Source organism: Orycteropus afer, unplaced genomic scaffold (assembly GCF_000298275.1).
Source record: "Orycteropus afer afer isolate SDZICR_OR568_19922 unplaced genomic scaffold, OryAfe1.0 scaffold00080, whole genome shotgun sequence".
Classification (NCBI taxonomy): Eukaryota; Metazoa; Chordata; class Mammalia; order Tubulidentata; family Orycteropodidae; genus Orycteropus; species Orycteropus afer.
In genome coordinates, this window is record NW_006921667.1 from 2,309,713 (window position 1) to 2,323,478 (window position 13,766).

Below are 13,766 nucleotides of genomic sequence, written 5' to 3' on the forward strand. Positions count from 1 at the left end.
AGAAGAGCAGACATACTTTTATCTTCATATAGGAAAGAGCTGAAGTGATACAGTTCAGATAACTTGAGTGATTCTGCTCCATTAATTGTCTCCAAATAGGCAATAGAGGAGGATGGGACAGTGCAATTGTCCTAGCCCTAAGAAAGAGGGTTTCAAGCAAGTCGACTAGTTCAGATATAGGCCTGGAATCTCAGAGAAGATGCTCTCTGCTTGGAGGGCACATTTGTGGGCTGCATAGTGCTTGAAGGATTCTGAGATAAGAAAGGTACTAAAACATAGAAGACTATCACTGGGTTCTGGCACTTTTTGGAAGGCTTCTTGCTGGGTTTCAGACTCACTTAGGCTACAAGCAACTTTCCTAAAGGTGTGAATTTCTTGTCTCCACATCACACAAAGTTATACTGTTTCTTCACACTTAAGGATCAAGGTTCCTTCCTAGCTGGACAAATAAGATCATTTTTGTGTGTTCCCTGGCACCCTCATCACCTAGAGCACAGTCTCACTCACCTGGGCATCCTTCTCCTCCTCTCAACATTATTCTTTTATCTGAAACCCTAGTGCTTCTTTCTTTCTTGTCAATGACTATATTTTCCTCTTTTACCCGGGACCATGAGTGCCAAATCTCAGGAGAGATTTTCCTGCTACCTGGCCTCAGGTACCACAAGTTCATCTTGTTCACCTGATCACACCTTGCATCTCCCTATCCCCATGAACCTATTCACCAGGACCAAATCCATATTCACTCAGTCTCTCTGATGCAGCAATGGGGCCTGCCCTCCTTCTCCCATAATTTATCTCTTGTTGATTTTTTAATTAGGTAAATAAAGTCAAAACAAGGCTAAAAGAAGAAACTAGAGCAAGTTCCCAACAGAGTCTTTAGGGATTGCTGCCTCTGTGTGGGTGGCTTCTCCCATGACCATGGGGAAAAGGCATACCACAGCACCCTGTGACCCCTCAGTAGAGTGAACAGCTTGTCACAAGCTGCTCAGGCCTGTCCAGTATCCTATGAACCTCCTAATTTTCTGGAAATGAGGAAGGAAATAAGCAAGTTGATCATCCTACTGGAAGATGATTCAGTGGGCCTAGCCAATGTTAACTTGGGGCTCAAAAGTACTGAAAAAGAAAAGATACAAGGGCCAACATAGTACAGCCACGTGACACAGCAGTAAACCATTTCTGGGACTCTCCTAGAGGGACTAGCTCCTTTCCTTCCCTCTCCCCAAGCAGGAAGGGGTTCTTGACTTTGTCGCCTTTCCTGACCTCAGAAAGGCCCAGGAACAGGGGGCTTCTTTGGCACTTCAGAATGATCACAAGTAGTTTGCCTTTTTATTCATATAGAACAAAATTTACAAAGTCATTCATACAGTTTTTGTGGTTTTTTTTTTTTTTTTTACTGACTTCGAAAATTGGGAATATTCAAAATACACTTTTATCCCACTCCATTCTGTCATTATTTACACATATGTACAAGAAAAATGTTAGAGTCTTTCTATGTGTGTGCATGTGTGTGTGTGGTCCGTGGTGTTGTTTCTGTATTAAAAAGCTCTGCTGGTCAGGTGGATGGGTGGGTGGGCAAGAGGGCAGGCTGCGTGATCAGATGGAAGTGCCGTGGGAGGTGTCCAAGGCCTCTGGAAGGACGCCTCCTGGCACGGGCTGGAAGGACATGGGGATGGGGGTCTTCACGGGGCTCTGGCGGAATAGCCCCCCATTGGGAGACCGATGTTTGCACTGCATGGCGGGCATGGTGGCCGAGCTGCTCAGCGGCAGTGGTAGGTTGCTGCCAGGCCCTGCCGAGAGTGTCCGGCTGGTGCTGTGGCTGCTCTGCTCTGGCAGGAACGTGCTGACCGAGAGCTGGGTGTTCTGGTACTCCCGCGTAGGTTCCAAGGCCTGGCCAGGAGCCAGGCCTCCCATCTCTAATGCTGAGAGCTCAATTGATGCTGGAGAAATCTGCTTGTGAGCAATGTCTTCATCCATTAGGCTGTTCATGCGCCGGTGAACCTGCTCTAGATTCACTTCTTTGTCCTGGAAGGAAAGCACAGGAAGGCCTGGTAAAGCTCTAACATGAGCATAGGTGGTTTCCTATACACCCTGGGAGGCCTAGAGGCAAGGGGCTATTCACCTTGGTGGACAGTGGGGTAACTCCATATAACTCTCCTACCCCTCAACTGTATAGCCAACCCTCAGTTATCTGGGGAGCTGGTGGCATAGGACACTAATCCTATTTAGCAAAGACCCTGCAGCAGGACTTGTGCCTTCCTTCTCTAATCTGCTTAGAATCTTGCACACTCAGAGACAGCCCTTTGTAGAAGAAACGTTGGACAGCAGAGACAGTGTAGAAAGGAGTCCTTGGGAATAAAAGGTAATGGTCCTGATGTAACTTGATATTGGAGTCCCTGGGTGGTGCAAATGATTAACAAGCTCAGCTGCTAAAAAACAGTTGAAGGTTCAAGTCCATCTAAATATGCCTCAGAAGAAATGCCTGGTGATCTACTTCTAAAAATTCATCCATTGAAAATCCTATGGAGCACAGTTCTACTCTGACACATGAGGTCACCATGAGTCAGAGTTGAATGGATGACAACTGATTTTGGCTGTTTTGCTACTTGAATTTAACAACTTTCAAAACACTTAGTATGATTCACCTCATGTTACATAAAAGGAAGCTCAGTATCAGAAAAGTTAGATGACAGCCCCAGAATTACAGCATGGGGAAGTATCAGAGACAGTACTGGAACCTGGAGCAGGTGGTTAAGTTCTGCCTGCACCTAAGTCCCATTCTCTCTCTATTCAATATCTCCAGAGATGCTTGGGGGCAGCAGGCAGGGGACCATGTTCCTTTCTGGAAGATGAATGGAGCCTGGGTTTCTAGATGGGGATGGGGATGGGAATGGGGACAATGAGAAAATGGTGTTCGGAGTCAGCTGATTTCATTTAGGCAGCCTAAATTGAGCATCATCACACCTGATACTTTTTCCACATGGTGAATGGCATAGCTGGCATTTTTTTTTCTTTGTCTATTAATGGATATGCTTAAAAAAGAAAATAAAACAGAACAAATATCATTCCTTTCCATGCTTGGTGATTTGCCTACTAGGTCAGAATACATTAAGGAGGTCACACTGCTTGAAAGGGAAATGGAGTCTACTTCCTCAATACCCACTCATGCAGTGCTACACAGAGTCAGGTGCCCAGCAGAGTGCCCACACTTGTTCTTTGATGTTGATGTTCACTGCCTACCCTTCCTATGTCAAGCTCCAAGGGAAAATACTGCATCAAGATCAGCTCTGAGACACACCCACAGGTGGTTGAATGTTGATGTGCACTGTATAAGACTGCAGCCTGTTTCTTGCCCACCTTGTGGGGTTGCTAGAAATACAAGAAATTTAATAGCCCTGAGAGTGCTTTTAAAATTAAAACAAACAAACAAACAACAACAACAACAAAAAAAAAAAAACACCATGCAATCTAAGGGCTGCAGGGTGACAGTTTCACCAATGATGTATGTGGCTCCTTTGCATGACTGGCACGAGCACCCCCTCACCTGAGTGCACCAGACATAGGGTTAACCCCCTCAAAGCCTCAATGCTGCATCACTCCTCCTCAATTCACTCTTTGCTTCCAACACCCTCAGCACAGAGAGAGCAGGAACAATGCCTTCTACACCTTTAGTGACTTCATGGCTGGCACACAAAACATGGCTTTGCTGAGAAACCTGCTGTCTTTTCTAGAAACTTCTCTAAAACAAGAAAATGACAAATCATATAAAATAATGAAGAACTCATTCCAGGCCAGAAGGAAATCAAAGAATGAGAGAGGCACATGTAGCCAAGAGGTGGGAGAGTCATCCAAACAAGGCCAATAGAAATGAATCTGAATCCTGAACAAAGAGGAAAAGAGTCAGAAAATGGCTGATGCTTCCTCATTATAGTGGTAGTTCTTCACCAAAATTTCTACTGCAAGACCATTCTCCTAACCCCTCTCTCCCAGGCCCCTGGACAAGACTTGACCCTTGTTCATCAAATCTGTATCTCCAGATTTATCATGGATGCTATGAGCTCTGGATATGCTGTTGATACAAACTGCTTCATCTGAATATGTCACAGTCAATTTTGGTAAATATCTCTGTCCCTAGGCCACTTTCATTTCAAAATTCATGAAGGGCCCAAGAATGGTACCAGAGAGCCTGGAAGCTGGAACAGACTGAAAGAGAATTTTAGATACATTTTGTGTTTCATAACATAGCTTTCCCTTCTACATCTGTATCCTCCTTTCCCATTAAAATTGTGGAGCATCCAGCAAAGCTTAGCGAAGCCAGGCAGGCTGGATACCCTTGCAGGCAAAGCTGCATTTTATTTTCACGAAAGGAAAACTGGTAACCAAGTGGTTGGAATTGTTGAGACACCTGTCACTTGCATAATATTGTTTTTTTCCTCCTTTCTACTCTCCCTTCAGGAATTTTAGGAATGCTTTGGCAATGAAAGAGGAGCTCTGGTGGCATAAATGTTTCAGCACTTAGCTGCTAACCAAAAGGTCAGCAGATTGAACCCACTAGCTGCTCTGTGGGAGCAAGATGTGGCACTCTATTTCTGTAAAGATTTACAACCTTGGAAATCCCATAGGGATTTGGAATAGACTTGATGGCAATGGATTTGACAACAAAGCGAATGTTTAAGAGTGAACTAATTTGAGTTAAGAGATGAGTATCTTGGCTACAACTGCCTTCACTCTGAATTCTGATAGTTAGAAGGGAAGGGGCTGGTCCTTTTCCTCAGAGTTCATGGAGCACTGGTCAAGGATAATTGCTCAGGAAGTGCCTCTAGTTTTGCCAGGATCTGGAGAAGGAAAGTGGAGGACTTACTGGCTAAGAAGCCACAGGAAGGCAAGAAGTTGGGAGTGGGAGCAAAGCTAAAAGAACCTTCTCTACATAATGCCAAGAAAACATAAGGAGAGTTTCAGGCAAAGTCCAACTAAAAAAAATTACTCTGAAGAAAATTGTGAGCAAGGGGTTTCTAAGATGACTGCTTTCACTGATGCAGTTCATAAGCAAACATGTTCTGAGAGGCCTTTAAAAAGTGGTGGGGCACAGGAAAGGGGCAGTTGTGGTTCAGTATTAGAGATTTTGCATTCCATGAGGGAGACCCAGGTTTGATTCCTGGCCAATGTACCTCAAGCATACACAATGCTAATCCCTCAATGGAGACTTGCATGTTGCTGTGAAGCTAAACATATTTTACAGAGCTTCCCGAATAAGAACTAGAAAAAAAGGCCTGGTGGTCTACTTCCAAAAATCAGGCAATGAAAACAATGGTCCAATCCATAATCAATCATGGGAATGGCACAAGGCTAGACAACATTTTGTTCCATCGTGCAGGGGGTCACCATGAATTAGGGGCTGACACGATGTCACCTAACAACACCATGGTACAGGTATTCATCTACCAGAATACACAGAACTGTAAGGATTTCACCAAGTAACATCAAAGCAGCTGAGATAAAGACTAGTCCAGTACATGGGTGTAGAGATGGAGGAATTGCCTTAAGGTCAGTATTTCTGAAGAAACAAGCAGGAATGGATAGTTTCTTCATTTTTTTCCCCTTTCTTGAAACTAAGAATGAATGAAGCAGTTTTACTGATGACTAGAGTGGGAATCCACTCCCAAGTTATCTTTCTCACTTCAGGACATGGAGAAATGTTCACACTAATTTAACAAATTTTCCATGGAGAGCTTCCTGCTTCAACTGGCTTTCAAGAAAAGCATCTTTCCCACACCAACTAGATTTCATTCTATTAAAATTTCACTCTTGCAGATAGCTAACACCCCAAGTCACATCTTGGCAGAAGAGAATAACATCAGAATCTCCCTATATTGTATAAGCGGTCAAGTAAATGAGTAGAACTAAAGCAAGTGCTCTGAAAACCAAATGCAGCCTGTGTCTGAATCTCATGGCATGAGCCCTGAGCTGCCTGCCCTGCACTGTCCCTCAGGACAAGCATTGAGGTGCAGAGGATGGGAGAGAAGATCATCCCATCTAGAAACTCTAGAAACACTGTCTTTTGGTATCACTGTGGACTATTGGTTTATTACATGCAAAGCCATGTCTGGTGTCACTCACTGTTTCTCTGGCTGGCCAAGAAGAGACGAGAGTCATCAGACCACTCAAGGAAAGAGGGAGGAGTGATTTGAATAATTATCTACATTTTAGACAAAATGGTGCATTCTCTTGTGCTGTGCAAATTTAAATAATTGGCTTTTTTATGTGAACTATATCAGTTTACTTCTTCATTATTTGAAGGTTTCAATGTTAAGCTAGATAATGACAGCTGTGGAAAGAAACTTGGAAATTTGCTCCTGCCTTTATTAATATACTGTCGGTAAATGACCTAGTCAAACACCTCTGACTATGACATAAAACTCACTGATTGTGTTAACCATGAATTAGGCTGAATTCCAACTCTGCATTTCTTGCCCCATATTAAATATGATGACAGATACACCAGTAGAATTTACTGGGGAACCTCTCAGAGGCATTGTCTGCCAGAGAGATAAAGTTCTGTAATTAAGCCTCTGTTCACCAATGTGGAAATAATACAGTGTACTGGAAAATGGTGATTAACTAAACTATCTTCTATGTAACAATCTGGGACATGTGGGACTCATTAGGTCTGATTTTGTTTGGATTCCAATGGCTCCTACTTCAAGTTGAGCTGGAACAAAACTGGGGACAAGGGACTTCCCAATTGACTATGACAGTTGTAGGTGGCATTCTCCTGTGACCAATGAGACCAACCAGGTGGCAAATGAGACCCAACAGCTGGGAGAAATGCAGTCAATGTGATCTTAGGTTTTGGTCCAGAGACTTCTCTGACCTAGGTGGAGGATCTGAGAATAATGGTTGGATAAATCAATGGGCACTTTTCCAGGATACTAAGAAAAAGAGTTTTGATCTTTTCAATCACAGTCTTTGTAGGGCTGTCAATGTGAGGCAGAATCTAAAGACCCCCAAATAGCACTGGTGGTAAAAGCAGAAGTACAAAGGAGTAGACCAAGAGAGTCTATTCTAGAGGTGAATAGACTTGCTTGAGCTCACATTATGCACAGTAAGTAGGGTACCAAAGTCAGAATTCACACCTATAAGTTCCAAATCCATACTCTCTACTACTCTGCCACATGGCACATTCCCTGTTTCACTTTGGAAGGACTGTATAGACCAGTGATTTCATCCCTGGCAGGATATCACAAGCTCATGCAGAGATTTTACAAGTTAACAGTTGTCCAGATATAACTAATTCAATACTATGGGGAAGAGGGATCAAACAGCTGTATTTCTAAAAAGCTCCAGAACGTAGAATCACCTCTGATGTGTAGCCAGAATGAAAGCCATTGATCCAGCTATAATGAGCACACAACAATTTAACATTAATAATATTTTCTTTATATGCACCCATACTAGTTCATTCATTCATAAACATTTTGAGCACCTGGTACCAGATGAACTGATGTTTTGAGTAAGCACTATCTTGGGCCCTGGAACTGGAAGGTGCTCAATACTTCAGTCATATCCATCACCATTAATGAGAGGTCCATCATTCCAGAGTTAGGCAAAGTGATGAGAATGTAGAAGGGAGGAAACCCTGGCTAGCTTAAAGTAGAGGCAGGTGAGTAAATAACCATTAGAAATGTAAATCACACTTGCATGAGGTTCCTGCTCAGGGGATGAGGCAGAAAGTTCTGTCTGAGCTGATTTTGAGATGCACACTGGTTTATGATAAATGTTTGGTTCCCTCAGATCAGAAAGCCCTGGTCTAAGGGCTGAAGCACACACATTACTACTAATGCTAAGGCATGTGATCTCAACTGTGTAACTGTCAGACCAGGCTGTTCTCCACAGAAGAGAGAAATTAGTTCATGGAATTTATGTTACTAGACAATATCTGGGAGCTTGGTCAAAGTAAGAACTCTGAGTGAACATCCTTCATTTCCCAAACCCCATGGAGAATACTTGGTAGAAACTCCTTTCCTAGAAGCCCAGTGTTCAGGACCTTCAGAAAAGCCTGTCTCTGGGAGACAGCTGGTGCATATAGGACAGCTTTAGACACAGCCACATTGTTCTATCCCAGCTCTTCCCCTGCCATTTCTGAGAAACAATTCTGCCAGAATAATGATGTTTTCTCTGAGTCTAGTTAGGAAGAGTTAAGAAGAGAGAATGCAGTCTGTCAGGAAGTGGCCTTGAGAGTTTATTTCCCTCCCATCCACAACTCTTAACTGCCTATTACCTAGTCCTTGGTAATGAGTTACTTCTTGGCTACCATTCACCAAGCATGAACTATGGGACAAGTACTCCCTTAAGCACTTTGCACACTTTCTCCCACTGAATCCCACTCAGAGTAACACCATGAGATTGGTATGAAGAAAGAAAGGAAAAATGAAGAAGAGAAAATATCTGCATGGAGTTGAAGAAGGCCTCAGAAGAGCAGAGGCAGGGAAGGGTGTGGACCAAAAGGGATTTTCCTTGGATTGGAAGCTCCCATGGAGGAAAAAATCTGTGTTGTCAGAGCATGCAGACAGAAGCCAATCTGCTGGCCAGAAAAGATGGCCTGCATACCACTCTGCACCCCCACTGTCTAGAAGCCTGGCCTCTGTTCAGTTTCTGTATGCAATGGAGGTGGGGCCTGAGAAAGCAAGCAAGGCAGGAAGTAATCCGAATTCCAAGTTCCCATCCCAGTGACAGATGATTCATCTCTTATTCCTCATGTCCTTCCCCATTTGTGCAGTCCTCATCTTTATTTCATGAATATTTTATTCCCAGAGCAATGGCTCTACTACCACCATAAATCTAGTGGGTGGCTTTTTATTGCATCCCTGGAGCTCAGTGCACTCACCTGCATTGGTTAACTACATAATAGCCTGATTCCTTAGAAAAAATACGAGCTCAAATCTACATGAATATTAAGAACACACATTACTACACTTCCTTAAGTAGGAAGTATGAGCATCCACACTCTGAAGATTTCCAGCACTAGCCATTAAATATAACTGGGGTTCCACCCAAAGACAGGTTCCTAATAGATAAGAAATACGGCCAAGGTTCCAAAAGGAAACATCCCAAGATTAATCAGACACACTTTCTTAATTGCAAATGCTGCTCCATACAACATGGGCAACCAGAACACAAAGCACTTCTGGATTAATCACCATCATTATTCCTCAAAGATTTTTAAAAATCTATTTGTAAAATGCTGTTGTTTCAACCTCTCTCCTTGTTCCTATCCCAACAAGATGAGTCAAAATCTCTTGGGCTTTTATTTACAGTCTTCCTGAGCTTGGTCTGCCTCCTCCAGCCTCTTCAACTCACATCTTCTTCCTGATGTTCACATTCCAGTCCCTGGAGCTTTGGAAAGTGCCATGGTTTCTTTGACATCTGTGCTGTTTGCCCTGCCAGAAATGCAATTCCAATCTTCTCTACGTCTGTGTGAATTGCATCAATCCTTCAGCACCAGTTCTTACTTCAGCCCAAAGGGGTCTTCACTAAGGAGTGCTCTCATTCCTATGGCTCCACTGTGCCCTGGATGAACTGGGATGTCCTCTGCACTTGCTGGGTACCTACCAACCACTCAGCTGTCTGATCAGCAGCACAGAGCCTGCCTGGGCTTTGTGCCACATCTGTCCATGTTAAGCTCCTTGAGGACAGGGGCTGTGTCTGTATAAGCATGTCTATTAAAAGAATAGGAGAAGAAGGGGAAAAGGAAGGGAGGGAGGAAGGAAGAAATTTCAGTGAAAATCAGAAATCCATAGGAAAACATTGAATGTTTCCTCATTCACCACATCACCCTCTTCAACTACACCCAAAGGGCTAGAGGAAAAGCAGGCTGGGTACTTTCAGATGAACAGCCTAATGAGTCTAAAATCCAGCTTTTCATCTGCCTCTTATCAGTCCTCATCCCTGGCATGAAGTAGTTGGTAGCAGGTGGGGTGGGGCAAGGAGGCCCCCATTTTCTAGGTTGGACCAATATACTTATTCTACCACACTTGAGATCCTGGGCTAAAGCTGAGGGCACAAAGGAAGGTCTGCTGGAAACATAGATCTACTCCTCACTGCTAGGCCATTGCTTGGTCTTTCTATCTTTGCTTTCTTATCCAACAATCAGTCTGTGATAATTAATTTTATATGTTCACTTGGCTTCTCCATGGTAACCATTTTTGGGGTCTAACACGAGTTTAGTTGTTGCTCTGCAGTTATTTTGTAGATGTGATTAATATTTACAATCTACTGAGTCTAAATAAAGTAAATTACCCTCCATAATGTGGTAGGCCTCATCCAATCAGTTGAAGTCCTTAAGAGCAAATGTTGAGGTTTCTTGAGGGTGAAGGATTCTACCTCAAGATTGAAAATAAACATTCTCCTGCAGATTCCAGCCAACCACTTGCCCTATATATTTTGGACACAAGACTGCCTGGGTTTCTAGCCTACAGATTTTGGACTTGCCAGCACTCAGAATCTCATGAATCAATTCCTTAAAATAACTATCTCTGTCTCTCTCTCTCTCTCTCTCTCTCTCTCTCTCTCTCTCTTTCTCTCTCTGTCATCTTCCTCTTCCCTTAACCTTTCCTTCCCTCCTATCATGACAATTGACTCTGGGCTTTCAAGTCTGGGCCTGTGGGAGGTAAAAGGACATGACTGGAAGGGGACATGGACCTCTAAATTAAAAGAAGGATATTCTTCTGCACTGGTATGGAGAAGATATCTTGGATAGCCAATTTGAGCCTGTGCCCCAGTGACCTTCATGCCTCTGCTACCCTGGACTTAGTTTCATGACAGTATGATGCTCTCCCATCTTCAACATCACCTCCCCCAACTCTGAAGTTATTTACAAAGAAAAAATCAGGCTGCAGGCTTTTGGGAAGGCAAAAACTGTACAATGGGTGCTATATAGATCTGTTTTCTCTCCTCCCTGATCTTTCTGAGGGTGACCACCTTGACTGCCCAGTAATGCTGTTGTGTGTATGGACATGAGTGGTAAGAGCAGTGGGAGATGCCCTGGTTGTGGTCTTGGTGGGTTGGGCTGAATGGGTTGGGTACTCACCAGGGGAAAGTTGGTTTGTGGTCCTTCCTTATAACTGCCTGTGAGAATAACTCACTGTTTCACAGAGTGATTTTCTCCCTAGAAAGTTTCCAGGAATCCAAGAAGCTCTGGACAAGATCATTACTCATCCTCTAAGTGGATTTTCCTCTAATTTACTTCATTTCTTCCCTCCTGTAGTCCAGGGAACTTTGTAGAGCCCCAAAGGGTATAGGAGACACAGACATTGCATTCCCTTACATGGAATGCACAGAACACAGAACAGAAAGAAAGAGAGCTGCCTCAGAACATTTCAAATGGTCTGAGCCATGCAGTGACTCTCTTGAATTAAAAGAAAGTGTGAAAGGAGATGGGAAGGTGGTGTCTTACCTGTAGCCCATATGTTAGTCCCTCTAGTATCTTAGTGCCTAAAAAACTAGGTGCAGCAGTTTGAAGTGGGGATATTGGTGCTCTGAACAGCTCATTAAGTCAGAGAACATCAAACTCAGGGAAATAGGATTAGAAAGGAGGAAGAGGCAGTGTAATCAGGTGGAAAGAATAAAAACAGGTGAATCTGACCTGCAGAGCTCCAACTGGCCAGTGAGATGGGGCATCAGAGAGCTCCCTGTAGCAGTGGAGAGAACTCATTGGAGGACCTGTGGCCACTTCATGGATCTACCTTCAGCACCTGTTTTTATCAGTAAACTTGGGACCACTGGGAGGGAGCAGAGACCTCTCTGGCTCCGGGTGCCACTGACTGGAGCAGAAAGGCAAGCACGCCACAAGAGAATGGGCCTGACAATGAACTCACAGTTCAGGTAAGTGCAGCTATTCCAGGACAGATTTTGGCACAGAGGGGCCTGAAGTTCAGGGGTTTTATGGCTGTTTAAACCTGGCAGAAAGTGGCAGTCCCCTGATCATTGTGGTCTTTGCTGAGCTTGAGCTCTGAGCCTGTGAGTAACAGTACAACATCACCATTAGTAGCATACCAAAGCCCTGGAAACAGCTACTGGTACCTTGGAGTTTTGTTCCCCCCCCCCTCTCTTTTCTTCCTCTTTTTCCCATCTCTCCCATGGCTCATCCAAAAAAAAAAAAAAAAAAAACACACACATTAAGCCACCACAACACCTGCCGGCTCAAATCCAAACCCCCTTTCATGATGAACAGAGACCTGCATTCACATTCCACACAGTGATTCCATCATCACAAAGAAAACTGCAGAGCAACCCAGCACTCCCAAATTAATAACCAAAAAATGATAAAATACACCAGCTCTACCTTTGCAAAAATATTAAAATCATAAAAATATTAAATCATAAAATCAAGACAAAACAAATCAATACATAACTAACAGTTAAAGACAACTTCAAAATGTCTAGGAAAAAATAAGCAACTTCAAATCAAAACAAACAAACAAAAAATCATGATAAAGCAATAGAAATAAAATACCAAACAAAAGTCTCATTAAACATGGAGGAAGAAGAGGCAATAGAATTATCCAAAAAGGAATTTAGAAAGTATTTTTATAGAACTCCACAAGAATTAAGGAAACTCCAAACAGAAAGAAGCAAGGAGAACATAGGAAATACCCTGGAAGAGCTCAGGAAAACCATTCAAGAGCAAAATAACACAATTAACACACAATCGGCACTTATACAAAAATAGCAGTTAGGAATCCAGAAGATGAATACCAAAATTACAGAATTACACAACACAGAAGACACAGAAAAGCATAGGCTAGAACTGGCTGAAGAATACATTTCCCAACTAGAAGATAAACCCCTTAACACCAGCATCTACAAAGAAAAAATGAGAACAAATATTTAAGAGAAATGAAGAGAATCTACAAGTTATATGGTACAACATGAAAAGAAACAATATACACCTCACTGGAATTCCAAAACAAGAAGAGGCACAAAAAGAATAAAAACACTTAGAAAACGGTAAAAGTCTTACTAACAGGAAATTTTCCCCACATCATGAAGGAAGAAAAGTTACTTTTCCAAGAACCTCAAAGAATCCCATACAGGATACATTCCAAAAGAAAAACACTGAGGCATCTCATAATCAAATGCTCCAGAATCAAAGACAAAGAAAGAACCTTGTGAGCTCCATGGAACAAAAGAAATACTACTTATTATATAAAATAAATATCAATTATTATAATAATCAAACAGGCTGAGTTCTGATTACCCAGCAGAAACCATGCAGGGAAGAAGGCAATGGGAGAGCATATATAAAACACTGAAGGAAAAGAACTTCTGACCAAGAATCCTATATCCAGCCAAACTGTCCATCAAATATGAGGGTGAAATCAAGACATTCACAGACAAACAGAAATTAAGAGATTATGTGAAAAACAGACTAACCCTACAAGAAATGCTTAAGAAAGTCCTTCCAATAGAGAACCCACAACAGAGGACAACAAAATCAGGACATCAACAATAAAACCAAATCAGAAATAGATGCTCAAAATAAGACCATAAAAGACTGTATATTGAAAAACAAAGAAGTCAATCTGCACACAACAACAACTAACCAAATAGAGGGAATATAAGTTCTAGGTACAAAACTTCCAAATGTAGAGGAAAACAGGACAATGTCCTCATAGAACAGACTATTCCAAAAATAGAGAGATAAGAATTGTCTCCAAGGTAACCACAGAGAATATTAACAATCTCCCTAAGCAAATGGAAGGAAGGAAAAG

The 13,766-nt window shown here is 42.6% G+C and overlaps 1 protein-coding gene across 1 annotated transcript in view; it reads right to left on the reverse strand.

Annotated features, from left to right (window-relative positions):
* Positions 1-1,593: 1,593 nt before the first annotated feature.
* Positions 1,594-13,766, reverse strand: part of GRID1 (glutamate ionotropic receptor delta type subunit 1) — a 1,411,601-nt gene continuing 1,399,428 nt past the window's right edge. Inside the window, exon 16 of the mRNA XM_007941430.2 lies at positions 1,594-2,022. Coding sequence (XP_007939621.1) covers positions 1,594-2,022 — 429 coding nt within the window. The remainder of the gene's footprint in view (positions 2,023-13,766) is intronic.